We start from the raw sequence: 22,315 nt of genomic DNA, 5'->3' as shown, positions 1-22,315 counted from the left end.
TCTAAGGCTCAGTTTAAATTCTATCCTTTCCAATTACCACTCTTTTGACAATTATTTTTATTTTTTTCAAATTTCATAAGCAGTTATACTCTATATCACAGTATCAGTAATTTGCTTTCCTTCTTGCTTTGTTCCTTAAGTACTAAATGTGTGATTCCATTTTATTTATAATCTATTGTTAAGGCCTCTAAGGGTAGGCAGTTGGTCTTATGTTTATTTCTACCTCTACAGAACTCTGATTATTGTAGAAAACTCAGTATATTAATCTGCTTGGGCTATTATAACAACATACCATAGATTGTTATTTTGGCTTAACAACAAAAATTTATTTTCTTTTTTTCTTTTTTTTAATCAATGTTTATTTATTTTTGAAGGAGAGAGAGACAGAGCATGAGCAGGGGAGGAGCAGAGAGAGAGGGAAACATAGAATTTGAAGCAGGGTCCAGGCTCTAAGCTGCCAGCACAGAGCCCGATGTGGAGCTGAAACTCACAAACTGTGAGATCATGACTTGGGCTAAGTCGGATGCTTAACCAACGGAGCCACCCAGGCGCCCCCCAAAATTTATTTTCTTACATGTTCTAGAGAATAGATGTCCCAGTTCAAGGTGCTGGAAGATTCAGTTCTGGGGAAGCCTCTCTTCTTGGCTTGCAGATGGCTTCTCACTGTGTCCTCACATGACCTTTCCTCTGTGCACAAGCAGAGAGAAAGAGAGAGAGGGAGACAAGAGGGAGAGATCTGTCATCTGGTGTCTCTTCCTTTTCTTATAAGGACAAGAGCACCAGCAGAGTAGGGACCCTCCCTGATGACCTCATTTAAACTTAATTACCTCGCTAAAGCCCCATCACCAAATATAGTCTTATGGGTGGTTAGGGCTTCAATATATGAATTTGAGGGGAGATGAGGACAAGATTTAGTCTATAACACTCAGTAAGACTAGTACAAGTACTTGTAGACTGGATAAAACATCAGAGGCTGGTGGGCATTCTTTCTGAGCCATCTCTTGCCCTTGATCATGGTTTGAACAACTGGTTTAGAAACATTGTGTCAGATTCTTCACACAAAAAAACTGACTTTTTAAGCCTTTAGAAATAAATCAAGGAAAAGAGAAACAGAGGCTCAAAAGAGGTAGAGTATACTATTCCTACAGCCGCATAACTAGTAAGAAGCTAGGCTGTAATTGAAACTCACCTTGCCTTCTGGCATTCATCGTTTGAACTTCTGCCTCCCAGAGCAGAGAGAACCAGTGGATGCTGCTCAATGCAGATTGGAGGATCAATAATAAGAGACAGGAATTACTGGACATCTACTGGGATGATGACCTTCATATCAATACAAGGACTCAGTGGGCTCCTCTAGTAAATATTGAAGGGATCCGTAAATCCATGAAATATTTCTACTTAGTATTTTTACTGATATCATTACTTTAACCCTCACTTTAGCCATTCACTGTATAGAAAGTAACATAGGACAAAGAAAAGTTACATGACTTACCCAGAGGCACAGAGCTAGAGCTGAGATCAAAACCCAGGTCTGGTCTATAATATTCCAAATTTTTGTCCTACTGTCTATTCTCAGCTGTCTCCCTATATTTCCAGAAGCTGAAAAGTGAGTGAATCATGCCTTCAAGATTGTAATATTCTTTTATTTTTTATAAAAAAAATTTAACGTTTGTTTTTGAGAGAGAGAGAGAGAGTGCAAGCAGGGAGGGGCAGAGAGAGAGAGGGAGACACAGAATCCCTCTCAGGCCCAGAGCTGTCAGCACAGAGCCCCATGTGGGGCTTGAACTCACAAACCATGAGATCACGACCTGAGCCAAAGTTGGATGTTTAAGTGACTGAGCCATCCAGGCGCCCCTGCAATATTCTGTTAGAGACCAGTTTGTATCAGCACTACGGTGAATACTGAAAGAATATCAGGAGAACTTCAAACACAGGAGACAGAAAATCAAAATTCACTTGGAATGATGATATTCAATAGATTCAATCAGTAATAGAACTAACACACTTGTTGTTTTCCCTTATTGTAGAAGAGAATTCCTTCAAGAAGATCAGGAACAAACTGATCTGGATTCTACTCTGTGCTTCCACATCCCCACTTCTGCCTGAGAGTGAGACACCCTAAGATCCAAGAACATAGAAACACCCAGCCAAACCCACCTCCACCATGGGGGCCATGGTGATGTTGGCAGGCATCTTCTTAGCTTTGCTTACCCTCACTACTGAAGGTGGGGTCCTCAAGAAGGTCATCCGGCACAAGCGACAGAGTGGGGTGAATGTCACTCTGCCCGAGGAACACCAGCCAGTGGTGTTTAACCATGTCTACAACATCAAGCTGCCAGTAGGTTCCCAGTGCTCAGTGGATCTGGAATCTGCTAGTGGGGAGAAAGACCTGGCCCCACCACCATCAGAGCCCAGTGAAAGCTTCCAGGAGCACACAGTAGACGGGGAAAATCAGATCGTCTTCACACACCGCATCAATATCCCCCGGCGGGCCTGTGGCTGTGCCGCGGCTCCTGATGTCAAGGAGCTTCTGAGCAGACTGGAGGAGCTGGAGAATATGGTGTCTTCCCTGCGGGAGCAGTGCACCACAGGAGCAGGCTGCTGTCTCCAGCCTGCTGAAGGTACGCCCAGCGCCTCACTGTCCAGATGGGAGAAATGATGGGCGTGGCCAGATCCATCAGTTGTTTCCAAAGGGGTTCCCTGTGGGAACTAGCCTCACAAAGTGTTCATTGAAAAGAGATTTTATGGTCAAATAAATGTGGAGAATGTAACCATCTCTGTTCTGCTCTTGGAGAGTCTTGATGACAAATGTTTCTCAGAGGAGTTTCTAGGCTTCTGAGAAGTCTTGCTTGGAAAAATCTTGTTCCATTTTAATGGCTAGTCTCTAACACTTATTTGACCACAGGATCTACACACTCTCTACCTCAAAACCTGTGAGCATATTTATGAAGTTTCTGGCCCAAGATCACTCCCTGAAAGGTGCTGATATGGCCCCATCACCTCCTTGTACAGGCTTGGAAACTAAGGTCCAGAAGGAGGATGGGATTCTTCAAGGTCCTGCCACCAGTGGCTGAGGTAGGACTTGAGCCACGATATCCCACACCCTGGTGTTTTTACAAAGACACAGTTCTGTTTATGGTGGTACTAAATCTGGGAATTGGAAAATAATCTTCCAGTATAATGGCAACTCCAATGACGATCACAATATGCATTGAGCCCCTTTATGTATCAGGCACTGTAACTCATTATCTCATTGAACCCTCCCAACAACCCTCTGGAGTATGGTTTAATACTCCCATTCTACAGATCTGAGAACTGAGATTCAAAAAGGGCACCAAGAGTAATAAGAGAGAGGAGCTCTGAGTGTGCCTGTGGTCTCCAGAACTCACACTCCCCCCATGATACTCTGTCTCCAGGGCATCCTCTTTGTCGGGAATTTTGCCACTCCAAATTGTGTTCATCTCTACTCCCTAGAGCTGACAGAGCACAGAGCACCGGGACTTTAAGTAGCTTCAAATCAGAGATGAACCTCTTTATTACTGCCACTCAGAAAAAATTACCAGAAAGCACTTTGATAAGGTATTTCAAGAGTAGTCCTAATTGAGGTGCCTGGGTGGCTCAATCAGTTAAGTGTCTGACTCTTGATTTTGGCTCGGGTCATGATCTCACAGTTCATGGGTTTGAGCCCTGTGTTGGGCTCTGCGCTGACAACGTGAATCCTGCTTGGGATTTTCTTTCTCTCTGCCCCTCTACCTCTCTCTCTCTCTCTCTCTCTCTCTCTCACTCAAATTAAGTAAATAAAACTTTTTATTTATTTATTTATTTATTTATTTATTTATTTATTTATTTTACAATGCATATGTATTTATTAAAATTTGGAAGGAAAGTAATATAAGGATTAAATCGTACTTCATTATTTTAATTTCTATTTATTTGACAATTAGCAACCTTAGACATATTTCAATATGTATGTTTAACAGTTATATTTTTTTAATGAATAAAACATTTTTTTAAAAAGAGTAGGCCTAATCACCGTAAATGGAGAGTACTATAGGGCAGGCTCTAGGTTTCCAAGGCAAAAAAAAAAAAAGTTTTCTTTATACACAAATTACTTTATATTCAATACCTATCGAGTCCCTGGAAAATGCAAATGGGAGTTACACAACAGGGTTAATGCTAAAGACTGGGTTGAAATAATTATTCAGTGTGGTGCTGTCCAGTAGAAATATAACATGAGCCAGATATGTATTCTTAAATCTTCAGTAGTCACACTAATGATATGAAAAAGGAACAGGTAAAAATAATTTCAATCAACTGTTTTATTTAACTCAGTGTAGCCAAATTATCCACTTTTCAGCCTGGAATCAATACAAAATTATTAATACAAAAAAAGGATATTTTATATTCCCTTCATTAAGCTTAGTCTTTGCAATCCTATATGTATTTAACTTCCTTAGCAACTCTCAATTCAGACTAGCCACAATGCAATTAATACCCACATGTGTCTAGTGGCTACCATACATGAAAACATATATTTAATTCTTACCTTTCCAACCATTTTATTAATTGCCTTGCTCCCTGCTGTAGAGCGTAAACCCACATACCAACTTGAGTCAACCCCAAAATCTCTGCAGGAGAAAATCACAATGAGAACAAGAGTAGGTTCATAATGTCCTCACTTAACCCTGATAAACCCAAGGGAAGTGGGCTCTTGGTACCACTTGACCGATGAAGAAACTGATCTTCAGAGCATCTAAGTGTCTTTCCAAATGCGGCACAGCTATTGAGCCAGAATCAGAATTCAGAGTTCAGTTCAACAAATATTTCTTGCGTGAAACAATTGTTCTCTTATGTGCTTGACCTTGGCTAGGTGCGGGAAAAATAACATGGCCCAGCATAACCTGTTCCACAAGGCAGTGGTTTGTAATCACTGGGGTCCTGGGAATACGTAAAAATTTGATAAAAACTATAGATCCTCCCCCAGGGAGGTGGGGGGAACACACACACACACACACAAACACACACACACACACACACACACACACACACACACCACACACACAGATACACACATTAACACACAATCTTGCACATGAATGTACAATTTCAGAAAGTACAGGTTACGAATTCGTGCCTACTCTAATTGGATGCCAGTCCCCTCTGATTTCACACACTAAGCAACTAGTTTTTAAGCCAGTTGGAGCCAGAGGGTGCCACCCTCTTCTGGCTGAATTTGAAGCTGGGTTTGACAGGTGGTGACCTGGAAACCAGCTGCTTACAATCAGCGGCCTGCCTCTTCTCTCTTGTAGGCCGCCTGGACACCAGGCCCTTCTGCAGTGGCCACGGGAACTTCAGCACAGAAGGATGCGGCTGTGTTTGTGAACCCGGCTGGAAAGGCCCCAACTGCTCTGAGCCTGAATGCCCAGGCAACTGTCACCTGCGGGGCCAGTGCCTTGACGGGCAGTGCGTCTGCGATGAGGGCTTCACTGGGGAGGACTGCAGCCAGCTGGCCTGTCCCAGTGACTGCAACGACCAGGGCAAGTGCGTGAGTGGGGTCTGCGTGTGTTTCGAAGGCTACACGGGGGCCGACTGCAGCCAGGAGGTGTGCCCGGTGCCGTGCAGCGAGGAGCACGGCAGGTGCGTGGACGGCCAGTGCGTGTGCCGGGACGGCTTTGCGGGCCACGACTGCAACGAGCCCCTGTGCCTCAACAACTGCTACGACCGCGGCAGGTGCGTGGAAAACGAGTGCGTCTGTGACGAGGGCTTCACGGGTGAGGACTGCAGCGAGCTCATCTGCCCCAACGACTGCTTCGACCGGGGCCGCTGTGTCAACGGGACCTGCTACTGCGAGCAGGGCTTCGCGGGCGAGGACTGCGGCCAGCTCAGCTGCCCGAACGCCTGCTCAGGCCGGGGCCGGTGCGAGCAGGGCCAGTGCGTGTGCGAGCCGGGCTTCGCCGGGGCCGACTGCAGCGAGAAGAGGTGTCCCGCCGACTGTCACAACCGCGGCCGCTGCGTCGACGGGAGGTGTGAGTGTGACGACGGTTTCACAGGTGCGGACTGCAGCGAGCTCAGGTGTCCCAATGGCTGTAGCGGCCACGGCCGCTGCGTCAACGGGCAGTGCGTGTGTGACGAGGGCCACACAGGGGAGGACTGCGGCCAGCTGCGGTGCCCCAACGACTGTCACAGCCGGGGCCGCTGCGTGCAGGGCAAGTGCGTGTGCGAGCAGGGCTTCCAGGGCTATGACTGCAGTGAGATGAGCTGCCCCAACGACTGCCACCGGCACGGCCGCTGCGTGAACGGCATGTGCGTCTGTGATGACGGCTACACGGGCGAAGACTGCCGCGACCTGCGGTGCCCCGGGGACTGCAGTAACCGGGGCCACTGTGTGGACGGGCGGTGCGAGTGCGAGCACGGCTTCACGGGCCCCGACTGCGCGGAGCTCGCATGCCCAGGCGACTGCCATGGCCAAGGCCGCTGCGTGAACGGGCAGTGCATTTGCCGTGAAGGCTTCATGGGCACAGCCTGCAAGGAGCAGAGGTGTCCCGGAGACTGTCACGGCCGGGGCCGCTGCGAGGACGGTCAGTGCGTCTGCCAGGAGGGCTTCCAGGGCCCGGACTGTGGGCGTCGCTCCTGCCCCAACGACTGCAGTGGCTGGGGGCAGTGCGTGGAGGGCCACTGCATCTGCAGCCAGGGCCATGCCGGGGAGGACTGCTCGGAGGGTGAGTCCATACTGAACCAGCGCAGCCTTGGCTGTGAGGGAGCCTGTGGTGGGTGCGCTTTGGAGAGCCACCTGTGTGCACGCGCACACACGCGCACACACGCACACCTTTACAGAGGCCCTGGTTATTCACCTGTCACGGGGCTATCTATTTGAAGGCTCAGAAGCTCAGGGAGGTCATAGAATTGTCCCAAGGACACCTAGCTCATACACGGTGGAGCTGTTTGGTTTACCTGACTCGTCTACCCCAAGTTTAACGCCCAGTGCCCATGGTGAGGTAGACAAAATGATTTTAACAGCCTCTTTGCTAAATATGAGCCTTCTCTCTTACTCCCCACTGACACCAAACCAGAAATAAACTAAAGCCCTCTATTTGGATGGAAGCAAAGACTCAGCTCAATTGAATGGACAGTGAGATTACATTAAACAAACTGTTTTAACTGCACACTCAGCTAGAGAGTGAGTGCTAATCACTTATGAGGCAGGCCCATCTCTTAAATCATTTTTTTTTTCATAATAGTCTTTAATCCCAAGGATTATGAGCTCCTTAAAGGAACACTATCCTGACAGCACAAGGCACAGTATACAGTAAGTGCTCAATAAACAGTGAGTGAAAATACAACCAAGAATGATAATGCTCATGTTCAGTGAGGGGGGGGGGGTCTTTGTACCCCTCTCACGCACCCATACCGTACGTGTTGTAATAGAGAATTTCTGCTCTGATTAAAGGTATTATTGATAGGAATAAATAAATGTGTTTAATGTGCCCAAGGCAGGGAAGCCTGGTTGAAAAGAACAGCAGGCTGGCAAGGAGGAGGTGTAAGCCTCAAATGTGATGAGATACACAAAGCTGGGCCAGTTCTTCTGCCTCACTCACATCTAGAAAATGAAAGAATTGGACCAAATGAGTCCCAGATAGCCTTCCAGCACTAACAGTGTGTGACCTCAAGTTCAGAGCCGGGAGCTAAGCTCAGGCTGCACGTTCCCAGGCAGATGGCCTGAATCTGAACTAATATCCAGAGAACAGAGAATTCAGAGGGGCCGGGTCCCAAAGAAACCAGAAGGCCATGTTGCAGGCCCAGAACTTTAGCCTGAAGGCCACCAAAGGTTTTAAGGTTGGATCACAGCAGGGGGTCCTTGATGACCTTTTTCATTTTAGAAAACGGAAGCTGGATTTTAGGCCTCTGTGACTGGCCATGGAAGGGACAAGTCAAGGGAAACAAACCTAGAGAGAATTCACAGAGCACCTTACTGACAAAACCCGACCCAAGCTGTCCTTTCTTATTCCTGCCAGTGTCCCCTCCCAAAGACCTCGTTGTGACAGAAGTGACAGAAGAGACCGTGAACCTGGCTTGGGACAATGAGATGCGGGTCACCGAGTACCTCGTCGTGTACACACCCACCCACGAGGATGGCCTGGAAATGCAGTTCCGCGTGCCCGGGGACCAGACATCCGCCACCATCCGGGAGTTGGAGCCTGGTGTGGAGTACTTTATCCGCGTGTTCGCCATCCTGGAAAACAAGAAGAGCATTCCCGTCAGTGCCAGGGTGGCCACTTGTGAGTGAGCAGAACCCACCCCCAACCCCCTGACAGCCTCTACCGCCCTCTGTTTTCCCAGTGCATAACCACCACCCCCATGAGTCCCTGCTCCGCCTTTGCCCCCATAGCTGTATAGCTGTCCTGTCACAATTACACCAATTAAGACCTTGGGATCCAGCTAAACCCATTGAATCTTTTTTTTTTAAAGAAACCCCTCATATACTAATTCACTTGACTCATAATAACTCTATAAGATAGGGGCAAGTATTAACCCATTTTACAAACGAGGAGACTGAGACTGAATGGTTAAGCATCTCATCCCAAATCATAAATGGTGAGGATTTAAACCCTGGAAGTCTGGTTGCAGGTTGATACTCTTAACCATTCTGTTCTACTACAGCCTTTCTATGGAGCTCACCGTCCCTATATGTTTTCACAAAGTGGAAACTTTACAGAGTTCAAGTTATTCCTTTAAGAATCCAATATCAGTATAATTACCTTCATACCTTAAAAGCAAGTTGTGTCTAGAAATTGATCTTTTTCTTTGCTTAGCAATAATAACATTGGCTGCCACGTATTAAATGTGGGCCATGTGCCAGGAGGCATGCCCAGCAGTCTACGTGATGCAGTATATCACTCAGTCCTCACTTATTTCCCCAAAAGAAACAGGCATACTTACCTCCCCCTCCTGAGTGGAGAAGCTAAGGCTCTTGGTACAACTTGCTTACGCACACAAAGCTGGTAATGGTGGAGCTTAGATTTGAGTCCATTCTGTCTGATTCCAAACCCTTCTACGTAACAGGTTTAACCATACAAAATTGCCAGTGTTTAATCATATGGTGGGTCCCGATGTTAATTTTCACACTGCCTCATCAGTAGACAGTATTCCTGAAGCAGTCAGAAATACACTCCAGCCCTAACGGAGTGAGGCATCCACCAGTGGGGTTTAGGGGAATCACCGCTCTGTCACTCTCCACACACACATGCAGAATCCTTCTCTCTGGTCTTCCTGACAGACTTGCCTGCACCTGAAGGCCTCAAGTTCAAGTCCATCAAGGAGACATCTGTGGAGGTGGAGTGGGATCCTCTGGACATCGCTTTTGAGACGTGGGAGATCATCTTCCGGAATATGGTAAGGCACCCAGAGGAGTGGGCATATGTGACCTCAGGGATCTGAAAGATGGTCCGAGGGCTCTACACACTTTTATATCAACTTTATTTCCTTAGCTGCTGGTGGGGGTCAGGGCTGTGCTTAGCCCCTGCATGTTTGCATATATATTTTCAGTTATTTTAAGAAGTCAGTAAACATAGCTCTTAGGGCTGTGAGCTCAGGTAGATGCTAAGCCATCTTTAGGTTCCCTTTGTGCCTCATGGTCTGGCAAATCTCTACTCGGAGGCAAAGAAGAGAAGAAATGACCTCTGTCTCCAAATGTCCCCAGGCATATCTGAGATTGAGTATCCCTTCTCTCTGGGCCTAAAAGCACGTATGAGGCAGGAAAGTGGGTTCCTGAGTCCAAGCCCAGGCTCTGCTACTAACTAACTGCATGACTATGGGACAGCCACCCAACTTCTGTGATGCTGGCTTCCTGGTCTATCAAAGGAAGGATTGAGTTTGTGGCTCTAGAACTGCTTTGGCTCTCACATTCTGTCACTTGACTTGAGTGTCAGAGGAGTGAGCAGATTGGTTTACAAGAGGGAGAAGCAAACTTGAGAAATGTCCTTATCATGTCTGTGTCCTCAGCACCTGCCAAGGTGATCTGATGCCTAGTGAGTGCTTAGTGAAGGAAGGGATTCAGAGGAGTAAATCACATGAAAGAAGAGGCTGGCACCTTCTTTAGTTCTTTTTTTTTTTTTAATGTGTATTTATTTTTGAAAGAGAGAAACAGAGTGCAAGCAGGGGAGAGGCAGAGATAGAGGGAGTCACAGAATCCAAAGCAGGCTCCAGGCTCTGAGCTCTGAGCTGAGCTGTCAGCCCAGAGCCCAACACGGGGCTTGAACACATGAACTGTGAGATCATGACCTGAGCCGAAGTCAGCTGCTTAACCGACTGAGCCACCCAGGCATCCCCTTCCTTTAGTTCTTACCAAGGTGTTCCTATCTTTCAGAATAAAGAAGATGAGGGAGAGATCACCAAAAGCCTGAGGAGACCAGAGACCACATACAGGCAAACTGGCCTAGCTCCTGGGCAAGAGTATGAGATCTCTCTGCACATCGTGAAAAATAATACCCGGGGCCCAGGCCTGAAGAGGGTGACCACTACCCGTGAGTATCACCTTTAATAGCACTGACACCGTGGCAAAGCTGATTGTACCCCATAGTGCCTCTGGTTGATAACATTTCCCCTTACACAACATCTGCATGAGCTAGATTTTGCTCTATAAAAAACAAACCCCAAACTTAGTGGTTTAAAACAATGGTTCTGCACGGGGATGATTTGGGGTTGGTCTCAGCTGAGCAATTCTGTCCTTGAGCGGGCTCGCTTACACATCTGTGCGGGCTGGGGGCTGCTTGGCCTTCGGTGGTCTTAACCAGGATGGTGCCTTTCTGCTTCACCTGGTGTCTCAGCCTCAGTCTGCCAGCCTGGGCCTGCTCCCCCGGCAGCTGGACTGGCTGAAAAGTGGCACCATATCACTCTGTCACGGCAAATCTCAAGGCCAGTCCAGATTTCAGGGGTGAGGAAATAGATGCGTTTCTTGATGAGAGGAGGCTCACAGTGACATTTCAAAGGGGGCACAGGTACAAGATAGGTAAGACCATACCACATCACCTAATCTATATACCAGTCTTGTGAGAGAGGTAGGGCAAATATTATTGTTATTAGTAGAAACTGAGGCTTAGGGAATCTAAATCAATTTAACAAACACCACATGGTTAACAATATCAGGGGCAGAGCTGTAAGCAGGGTCTAGTTTTGTAACTTCAATCCCCTTACCACTAGCACTGACTAGCCTCTGGTTTATGTAGAATGCTGACCCCTTGTCTCCAATAGGAACATAAGTTAAATGTCACTCAGTAATAAACATGTCAGAGCTTCTTGGGGATAGAATAGAATTTGGCACTAGTAGATCCTTTGGTGAGGGGAAAATCAATCTGAATTTGGAGCTGTTTTACCGAGAAGCAAATTTGTTAAACATCAATAAATAAACAAATAAAATGATGTTGCATTGCCAGTTGAGAAAATCTTTTTATCTTCAAGATACCATATGTGCCAACTGTTTCAGGAATTGATTCTTTTTGGCAAGAGATTGTTGGAAAAGTTAAATCTGTTGACTAATGACAAGAAAGAACATCTTGCATTTAAATATTTGCACATTCTGCCTAGCTCTGAGCCAACTCCTAGACTGTCTCCTCTGTAAGCAAGTGTTTTCCATCATGCTGACACCATCCCTCTGTGGTAGGTAGAAAGCAGGTATCAACAGGAAAAAAATCATTAGATCACCACCAAGGCATAGAAGAAATCGAGCAAATGCTTACTTGCTTTTGTAGGGAAACTACAAAAAAATTTTTCTTTTGTCTGTCCCTTTCTTTTCAATTTAATTCTGGGGATCGGCTGCTTTATTCTTCTAAGCAGGGCAAACATCCCAATGCCTGAAGTTCCTTAATCACATAAATATCAACACTGAGAGGCAGACGTGTATGTGTTCATTTTGCTAATACCCGAACTTTATCCAGGCTTAAAGGACCTTAAAGTTTGGGTGACAAAGCATTTTTGGCTCCTTCCCTCTGGTATCTGTATAAGGCTGTATGACAACCATTTCTGGCATCTGGATGCTTTTGAGAGGCGTTCACATTTAAAGGAGAAAGAGCACGGGCTTTGGACCCACACACACCCGAGTGTGAATTCCAGCTCCACGGCTTACTGTCACCTTGTGCAAGTCTGCTTCTTTAATGACTCTACCATCGGGAAAATGGGTTTACAGTGTCCTTACGGGGTTGTCATGAGAGTGAGGACATACATGATAGGCACTGTGCTTGGCATTGTAGTAAGAGCTAGTGTCCTCTGTTCAAGGGTCCCAGATTTGGGGGGTGATCGGTGAGCTTGACTTGATCCAGCCTTCTTATGAAAGGGCTGCTAAGGACCGTAGCAGGTGTGGTGTGGGTGCTTGCTGGCACCTGTAAGCACACGGGACAGGCAGCTTCACGGTGGAATTGCAGCTTCATTTTCATTGTGCGTTCTATGGGTTCATCGTCTGTAAGCTGAGACTGATGGATCAACACTTTGAATTCAAACAATGGACCGTGTAGGTTTCTCACAATCAGCTATGACTTATTCCTCCTTCTCATTCCTATATAAAACTAAAGTTCCTTTCATTTGATATTGTTTCCTCAACCAATGCTGAAAACACAAACTTAGCTATTTTTAAATTGAAGAAATAAACACTAACTAAATGCCCTAATATCTGAATTTTAGGCATTTACCGAATGCTTGGTCTGTCTTAACGTGTGCATTAAAATTGTTTATATCGTGAGAAAAAAAAAAAAAGAATGAAGACATAAATGACAAAGTCTGCTGCTATGCTGGGTACTAAAAGGGTTCAAGGACCCACTCTCTAAATGAATGAATTTAGGCCCTATCTAAATTGAATAACACAGTTTGAATAAACCGTAGAGAAATGTGGTACGCAACAGTGAAAAAAATGCATTAAGGCACTCGTATTTTTAATCGTGGCAAGAGCACTTAGAATGCGGTCTACCTTCTCCATGAGTTGTGAAGTGTACAATGCTGTGTTGTCACCTGTAGGCACTGTGTTGTCCAGCACATCTCTAGGACTTATCCATCTTATGTAACTAAAACTTTATACGCGTTGGGAAGGGTAAATGTGTTTACCTGATTACAACAGGGTCAAACAGGGCCCTCGTTAGGAAGGGACATATCAGTGAGGTTTTGAAGGCTGAATGGGAGATTTTTTTGGAGGGGGTAGGGCAATCTCAGGAAGAAGATACAAAGGAAAAGCAAGGGCAGAGGCCAGGAGGTAAGAAATAGCATGTCACACCTGCTGTCACCACACAACAACACAACACACACAGCACAACACGATAACACCAGAGTGGGTGGGGTGGGAGGAGAGCTGAGACAAAGGCACAAAGATGGCGAGGCTTGGGATGGCTGTGACTTTCTGTGTGGAGTGTTTCATCACAACTGACTCTCCATACCTGGCCAAGCTAGGGGTGGCCTCACTTTTTGGCTCCATAATTCTAATGGAGAAGTCATCAACCATCCAGGCAGTTTTGCCTAATTAAAAAGCCAGAGAAACTAAATCAATGTTTGTCTGTTTGTTTGTTTTCTAATGAAATAGGCCCTAAGCATGTTTCTTCAACTTAAGAGAACCGTACTGATAATAACAACAGGGCTACGACCATTTATCATGTAACTGCCATGCTCCAGGCTCTGTGCTAGATGCTTTGTGAGCATTATCTCCTTTAATGTGCGAAAAAAAAAACCCAATAAATCCTTCAAGGTAGTGGCATCATCCCTATTTATAGCATGTCAAATAAGAAATTGAGACTAGAAAGACAAAAAAGGTCAGATGGTCAGTATACACCTACCTATTCAGGAGTGGATCTGGATGGCTGCAAGCCCCTCTCTGCTCAGCCCCTAGCCCTGGCCCCAGTCTCTGAAACCACTCCGTTGTCTGCCTGTAACAGGCTTGGATGCCCCCGGCCAGATAGAGGTGAAAGATGTCACAGACACCACTGCTCTGATCACTTGGTTCAAGCCCTTGGCCGAAATTGACGGCATCGAGCTCTCCTACGGAATCAAAGACGTGCCCGGCGACCGCACCACCATTGATCTCACACATGATGAGAACCAGTATTCCATCGGGAACCTGAAGCCGGACACCGAGTATGAGGTATCCCTCATCTCCCGCAGGGGCGACATGTCCAGCAACCCTGCCAAAGAGACCTTCACAACAGGTAACGGGCCCTCACCTGTAAACAGCCAGGAGGGGATTGTGACTCCTCTCTCACTCCATGCTAGGGTGCCTTCCAGGCTCCTTTTACAGTAGGACAATGGAAAGGGAAACTTCATTCCTTTAAGTGTTTATTCTAAAATATTGTAGAGAGTAATATATATTTTTTAATGTTTTTTTTTTTGAGAGAGCGAGAGAGACAGAGCACAAGTGGGGGAAGGGCAGAGAGAGAGGGAGACACAGAATCTAAAGCAGGCTCCAGGCTCTGAGCTGTCAGCACAGAGCCCAACATGGGACTTGAACTCACAGACTGCGAGATCATGACCTGAGCTGAAGTCAGACACTTAACTGACTGAGCCACCCAGCTGCCCCTAGAGAGTAGTATTTGAAAGAAAAAAAAAAAAACTATACCCAAATAACCTTCCAAAAATAAAAATAAAAAGCATACATAGGGGCGCCTGGGTGGCTCAGTCGGTTAAGCGTCCAACTTCGGCTCAGGTCATGATCTCACGGCCCGTGAGTTCGAGCCCCGTGTCGGACTCTGTGCTGACAGCTCAGAGCCTGGAGCCTGCTTCAGATTCTGTGTCTCCCTCTCTCTCTGACCCTCCCCCATTCATGCTCTGTCTCTCTCTGTCTCAAAAATAAATAAACATTAAAAATAAAATTTTAAAAATAAAAATAAAAATAAAAAATAAATTAAAAAAATAAAATAAAATAAAAAGAAAAGCATACATAGAAGGTGCTGCTGGTCTGACAGTCTCAGACAAAAGCTGATTAAAATAAAATTCAAATAAATATTTTCATAATAAAGTACAGTTTATGGAAAGCATGAATGACAAAGAGGCCTGTAACCTCTTAGCCTGTGGCAGCCTTTTAAAAGTTCCAAGATGTCAATCAATCACTGATTCAATAAATATTTTCTTTGGAGCTCAGTGAGCTCCGTGTGATTTATTAGAAATGCAGCGATGGGCACAACAGACCAGTTCTTACTTATACTCACAGGCCTTATTTGTAAGTTTCTGTTTATATATATATTTTTTTAAGCACAAAATCTGGGGAGTGCGTGCATGACTAGAGTATCACACACATCAGTAAAGGGGAGAGGTGCCCTACATGCAGTATTTGTTTCCATCCGTGCATCAGCAGTACAGGTGGGTGTGGGGGAGATACTGTCGTTTTTCTCCAAGGGTAGGTGCCTTTCATGTTTCAGCTTGAACTGTCAGACTCCCACTCTCCCGGTGCCTGGTGTTTGTGATATAAATGTCCCTTCCTGTTCCACACAGGCCTGGATGCTCCCAGGAATCTCCGTCGCGTCTCCCAGACAGACAACAGCATCACCCTGGAGTGGAGGAATGGCAAGGCAGCCATTGACAGTTACAGAATTAAGTATGCGCCCATCTCCGGAGGTGACCATGCTGAGGTGGAAGTGCCAAGGAGCCAGCAAACCACAACCAAAACCACGCTCACAGGTGAGCTGCGCACCCCAGGCCCAGCGGGCCCCATTTTGCAGCCCTCCACAAGGAGAAACCGCTGTGGTTCCCAGCTACCTCTCTCACTCGGAATTCAGTGACTCAGTCTGTAGAACATACCAGACACTGAGAAATCACGGCCTCCAGCGACAGGCAGCTCAGGGCCATTCTTCTGATCCTCTGAAAGTCTTTCCAGTTTGGGGCTGAATAATATCGACCTGCACATTCTTTCTCACTTAGGTCTGAGGCCAGGAACTGAATATGGGATCGGAGTGTCTGCCGTGAAGGCCGACAAGGAGAGCGATCCGGCCACCATCAATGCGGCCACAGGTGAGATGCCCCTGGATCCCCACCACCACTGGGCTCCTGCATACAGACACGCTAGGGCCCAGGCGACAGAAAACCTACTTTGAAAGAAACAGTAGACACACAGAGGAGAAAGAGGCCCCTAGGATCATCCAGCCCAGATGTCTAATTCCAAAGTAACATAAGCACGCCACATCTCAATGATACTGAGGGGAACAAGAATTTTTTAGGAGAAATTGGAACCAGAGTTTATAAGAAACCTGCAAACTTTTTTAAGTTGGTAATCATTTCCATTTTTTTGGTAAACCATGAACCAATCCAAACATATCTGGGGGGTTTTCTCTTAGGAAACACCTGACTTTTATTATGTACCCTCGTCCCACAGATGAGAAGTGGCAGGAACATGGTTTCAGACAGACTTTGCTCTTATCCATTCCATCCTGAAGCTCCAGCCTCTGGATGAGGGTGGTAAGGAGCGGTATGATGTGAAGCCATTGGTTCTTTCCTCAAGTTTCTTTCTTTTTTTTCCTGGAAAATTTATTTTTAAAAAAAAAGCAAGAAAGGAAAGGAAACTCTTCCCTCTACTTCTCCATCAGCCTCCTCCTTACTTCCCCCAGGCACCATGAAGAAAAAGGGTCTGGTGTACAGAGAGAACATAGATCGTGCCTCGTGGAGCTTCCTCTTTATGCAGGAGCCAATGCTAAGCACTTGCACACATACTCTTTTTTATCTTTTCATTTCGAGCTAATTGTCAATTCACATGCTATTGCGAGAAATATCACAGAGAGATCCCCAATGGATAAAGCTGCGTAATCCTAGAATAGTATCACAACCAGGAAACTGACATCGATGCAAGCTATCAACTTTATGCACACTTCACTAGTTTTACATGCACTCACTTTTGTATGTGTGTGTAGTTAGTTGTACATAATTTTATCATCAGCAGCTTTTTTAATCCACCGGTGTCTTTAAGACACAGAATAGCCCATCAGTAGGATCGCTTTTGTCCCCTCTTTTGTAGCCACAGGCACCTCCCTCTCTCTCCCTCTCCCTAACCCTTGGCAAATCCCTGTTCTTTCCTTCATCCCTGTAATGTTATTTCAAGAATGCTACATATAAAGATTCACCCAGTATGCAGCCTCCAGAGATTGGCTTTTTCCCTCAGCGTCATTCTCTCAAGGTCCATTCAAGTTATTTAAAAGTTCTTTTTAGATGCTTTTAATGGAGTAGTACTTCATGGTATGGATGTACCACTATATTCTTCTTAATCTTCCAAAATGCCAAGGCAACGTTCAGCGGCAGTTGACAAAAGTGAAAACCCAGGCTCAGAGGGGAAAGTCGCCCACAGCCAGCCAGCCCCTGTATGCAGAGCTGGGATTGGAGCCCAGAGCTGCCCTCCAGCCCCAGAAGCAGCCCAGCCTCCCAGCCTGAGGAATGTTCATCTCTCTCTGCTTTCCTCCCAGACATGGATGCACCCAAGGACCTCCGGGTTTCTGAAACCACGGAGACCAACCTGACCCTGCTCTGGAGGAAGCCTTCGGCCAAGTTTGACCACTACCGCCTCAACTACAGCCTTCCCTCAGGGCAGCCGGTGGAGGTGCAGCTTCCGAGAGATGCCACCTCCCACGTGCTGAGAGGCCTGGAACCCGGGCAGGAATATACCATCCTCCTCACAGCCGAGAAGGGCAGGCACAAGAGCAAGCCGGCGCGAGTGAAGGCGTCCACAGGTGAGGTCGGCCTCTGAGCTCCCTCCACACCCTCTGTTGATTCCGAGGTTTGCAGGCCCCTAAGTCGGCCTGTCTCCATAAGGGAAAGCAAGTGAGAAAACGCGCCACTGTCTCTCCTTGTGCCTCCTCGACATAAGTAACACTGTGAAGGAACCACTTCCCCACCTTTCCCCTGTCAGCTGATTCGGCAAAGTCTTCCTGCTGGGAAATCACTTAGTGCTTGCTAAATATTTCTTCCTGGGAGAACTTAAAGCATCAGGGTTGGTGTTTGTCTTTGGTTCTTTTTTTTAAATTAATTTGGTACATTTTACAGACTCTTTCAAATTGTTTCTGGGGTTTTTTCTGTCCCCCCTCTCTTTAGCCTAACGATAACTTACTTTGCACTTCATTATTTTTTCAAGACGGCCATGACGTTGGTAATAATTCTTCGGTTATTTCTCACTAAATGTTTTTTAAATGTATTTATTATTATTATTGTTTTTAGTAATCTCTACACCCAATGTGGGGCTTGAACTCACGACCCTGAGATCAAGAGTTGCAGGCTCCACTGACTGAGCCAGCCTGGCACCCCTCCCACTAATGTTTTTATTCCAGGTCTTTTGCTTCCCTCTAAGGTTACCTGAAAATTTGCATATGGTCCTTTGAGCAGCCTTTCACAGCGCGCTTCCCATTTTCTCTTTTTCCCTAGTCGTCAAGAGGCCAACTTGGTTTGCTAAATCCTGATCTCCAGTGTCCCTTCCACCCCAGTTGTCCTGTTCTTTGTACCTGCTGCCACCCTTCCTCAGTGGCTAAGTTGAAAAAACGATCAGAAAAACCATCCATTCTTCCTACATGAAAAATATGTGCATATAATTTTGGCCCCAAACTTTTCAAAGAGGTATAGGCAGAAATGTTAATTCTATAAGGCTTGAAAGTAATATTCTTTAGTCTTGATTTAATTAGTATTTATCTAGAACCCACTGAATACACAGTATTGTGCTGATATTTGAGGGACAAGTGGGTCACATACTTAGCATTGTTATTTTCACTTATGGGCTCCTGCTCCCTGTCTGTGAGGGAGACTAACTAGAATGTTAGATGATTGGAAGGCAGTCAAGGAAAGGGGGTGAATGGGAGAATCAGGGGCAGCCAGAGAAAGTTTTAGGGAAGAGATATTACTCCAACTCAATCTCGAAAATCAGAAAAGGGGTTGTAATGATGGGCAAATTTGGATATGCCTTGAAGAGTCTTTGTCATTTGTGAATGAATACCTTCACCTACATGTAACAGAGAACTCAAATAGCAGTCACTTAAGCAAAACAGAAGTTGATATCTTCTCTTAGAAGATAAATCTGAGCCTAGGTGGTTCAGGTATGGCATAGCAGGTCCAAGTTAGCAGGGACTTGGGTTTTTCTCTGTTTCTGTTCCACCATTCTTAGTCCTTGGCTCTAGCAGTACAGCCTTCACATCCGTGTTCTGGGCAGCATGGAGGAGGAAGAACGAAAAACAAAAGGGAGTAGTACCTCCTAGATGAGTCTCTCTGGAAACCTTACCATTGATTTCTCATAGTTCATAGGCTGCTCCTAGCTATAAGCAAGTCTAGGAAAGGTAGTCTTCTGTCTCAGCATGTCACTGCCCACATAAAACTGTTGGAGAAAGAAAGGCTATTTGGTAGAAAAAGATCAGCCTCCTCAGAGAGTCTAAAGTGAGCTCAGGTGGTCAATTCTATGGACTCTGTGCATGTACTGCTTCCCACCCAGCTATGTAATGATCCTTAAGGATGCTCTGGAGGGACAATTTAATCCTAGAGAAGGGAAGAGCAAAATAGAATCCAAAAGAAATAATTCTATGGTAGAGATTTGAATGTTTCAGATTGTAAACATGAACTTGTCATGAGGTGTCAAGAGACAGCAAAACAAGAGAGAATCAGAAAAACAAGAGAGAAAGCATTTCTTTCTCTTTTTTCTTCTTCCTCTCTTTCTCCTCTTTTCTTCTTTTTCTCCTCCTCCTCCTCCTCCTCCTCCTTCTCCTCTCTCTCTGTCTCTTTCTCTCTCCTGTCTCTCTTTTTGCCTTTCCTTGGGTTTGACAAATGCTATATCAAAGAGTTTCCTATCTCCCCTCAATCATTTTACCCCCTGGCTGGAGCTAGGTTATCTCCTGTCTCCCGGGGGGAAGCCCCAGGCCTCAGCCGCTCAAGATGAAAGCTTTTAAGTGAACCACAGGCTTGAATTACTTTGTCTCTGACTAAGAGCCCAGTTTTGGCATCCCAAAGGCTCAGTGGTTTCATTTCCGCAGCCATGCATTCTTAATACAGTTTCCAAAAAATCATGTTGTCTATTTAAAGATGTCCTTCATTTCAGTAAAATGGGCAAAGTTCCTTTTATTGGCTCTTCCTCCACAATCTCCATAATATTTTTCCCTATGGCTTTCTCCATAGAACAATTTAATTTTCTTAAAAGTTAGGTGGGCGTTTCTTTCCTCTCCTGAATTCTATGTTTTCAAGTCTCCTACATTTCCTCGCTCAATAATGTACTGCTACTGAGCTCCATGAGTTAAGTTCTGTGGCTACTGGATCAGTTAGGACATATGTGTGCTTCCAAGGAACTTGCTGATAAACAGATTGACAGACAACAACACAACACTCCACTTTCTAGAGTTGGGGGTACAGAGGGTGCAGCAGAAGCACACAGTGACTCCTGGGCATCATGAAAGGCTTAAAATGGGGGGAAGCTCTTGCACAGACCCATAAAGACCAACAGGTCTTGGTTGTGGAGTATGTGTAAGTACAAGGCACTTGGCCTTGTCCATATGGAAGAACATACATATGGAAAGAAAAAAGAAACAGATACAGTGGGCGCTCTTGGGCAAGTGTTCCCTGTGGCTGTGAGTCCCAAAATGTCAAAGGACTTCAGGTTCAAACCTCAGAAGAAAGGAACTCCCAGTTCTGCATCACAGACTTCTGAAGAGCAGCAGTCTGAAGTGCTATTCATTATCTGTGGGTTTTATGGAGATGTGGAATTGGCTGCCCCTAAAGCATTTTTCCCCCAGAGAATTCCGGAGCTCTAGCTGTGGAATTGATGCAGCACCAAATTAAAAGTATGCATAAGCTAACTGCCCATCACACCTGAAATACAATCCAAGGACCCTACCACAGCCCACATGGCCCTACGGAATTTGGCCCTTCCAATCTCTCTGACCCTCCCACCACTTGTCCCCTTATGCATTTCACCGTGGTCACCCTGGCCTTCTCGCTGTTCCTTGAGTATACCAAGCCTGCTCCTACCTTAGGGCATTTGTACATGCTATACCGGCTGCCTAAATGCCACTCCTCTCCCAGTTATTCATCGGCATCTCCCTCATTTTATTCAACTCAAGTGTCATCTCAGTAGACTTCTCTGGCCACCAGTGTGAAATCATGTTCCCATCCTGATTTAGCCCTTCATGCTGCTCCAGAGTTCCTCATGACACTGACCTGGCCTGATACTATTCAATAATTCATTTATTTGCCTATGACCTGCCTCCTACTACCAACCAGAATGTAAAGACTCTGTTTCCTTTTATCCAGTGCTGCATTCCCATTGCCTTAGGCACAGCCAAGCACACTGTGTGTGCTTCATGAGCATTCGGGGACCCCAGCTACTCCAGAGGGGTAGTGTTTCCATTGAACTTCTTGGTCTTTTCCTTCCATGTTTGCATTAACAGCCCAAATGCTATACCTTTAGGATTAAGGGAAGGGAAGCTATTCTGTTGTCTTCAATTAAGCTTACTCTGGATACAAAAGGAAGGAAAGAAAGGAGGGAGAAAGGGAAGGGAGGGAGGGGGAGAAAGAGAAAGAAAGAAAAAAACAGAGAGGGAGGAAGGAAGGATGGAAGGAAGGAAGAGAGAGAGAGAGGGAGAGAGAGGGAGAGAGGAAGGAAGGAAGGGAGGAGGAGAAAGATACTATCCCTGTTAGTGTTGAAGAAAATTAGTGTGTTCAAGGCCTCTCCCCCATGCCTAACCCCACCTTTATGTTCTGATAAACTCAGAATATACTCTGCTTAATCTCAGAATAAGAGTCCTGCTTAAAGTGGAGGCCATGAATTTGCCATAAGCAGTAAAGGACAAAGCAGACAGAATATGTAAAACACAAGGCCTATAGAGCATCTTTCCATACCAGCGTAAGACTCAACAATGATACTCCAGTAATTCTCCAGGGTTTGGGAAGCAGAAAGGTGGAATTTTGCTTATAGTCACAGCTGCAAGTAACAGAGAACATTCTGCTGCGATGCCATTTTTATTTTTTCATGGAGCAAACCAAATTTATTCAAATATTTAACCATCCAACAAATATTTATTACTTGACTGCTATGGGCCAGGCAATGCTGGTATATAGAACAGGAAGACACAACCCCTCTCCTCAAGAAACGATGCATGTTGCAATGAGAAAGAGAGAACCCAAACCCAAATTATAAGAATATAGCTAGTCTGTTTGAGAGGGAAGTGTGGGAAGCAATGGGAGCAGAAACAACTACCCATTCCAGACCCAAGCAAAGGGGAGGAAGGGTATCAGAGAAGGCTCTTCGGAAGATGTGATACTTGGCTGAGTCCTCAAAAAGGAAAAGGAGAAGGAAGTGCAGAAGGGGGTAATGACATTTCCAGCAGGAGGAACAGCATGTGAGAAACTC

General features: G+C 45.8%; 1 protein-coding gene across 10 annotated transcripts in view; it reads left to right on the top strand.

Annotated features, from left to right (window-relative positions):
* Positions 1-22,315, top strand: part of TNC (tenascin C) — a 94,879-nt gene that overhangs the window by 26,170 nt on the left and 46,394 nt on the right. For all 10 annotated transcript variants that reach the window (XM_078436558.2, XM_060608873.3, XM_060608875.3 and 7 more), the window contains exons 2-10: positions 2,028-2,621; positions 5,310-6,719; positions 8,013-8,276; positions 9,275-9,390; positions 10,364-10,520; positions 13,905-14,174; positions 15,454-15,639; positions 15,880-15,969; positions 17,409-17,672. In XM_078436558.2, coding sequence (XP_078292684.2) covers positions 2,165-2,621; positions 5,310-6,719; positions 8,013-8,276; positions 9,275-9,390; positions 10,364-10,520; positions 13,905-14,174; positions 15,454-15,639; positions 15,880-15,969; positions 17,409-17,672 — 3,214 coding nt within the window. In that variant the 5' untranslated portion in view covers positions 2,028-2,164. The remainder of the gene's footprint in view (positions 1-2,027; positions 2,622-5,309; positions 6,720-8,012; positions 8,277-9,274; positions 9,391-10,363; positions 10,521-13,904; positions 14,175-15,453; positions 15,640-15,879; positions 15,970-17,408; positions 17,673-22,315) is intronic.

This window comes from Panthera onca, chromosome D4, assembly GCF_046562875.1.
Source record: "Panthera onca isolate mPanOnc1 chromosome D4, mPanOnc1 haplotype 2, whole genome shotgun sequence".
In the NCBI taxonomy this organism is placed as follows: domain Eukaryota; kingdom Metazoa; phylum Chordata; class Mammalia; order Carnivora; family Felidae; genus Panthera; species Panthera onca.
The sequence above is the reverse complement of the archived record's forward strand: the minus strand, read 5'-3'. Positions and strand labels throughout refer to the sequence as shown.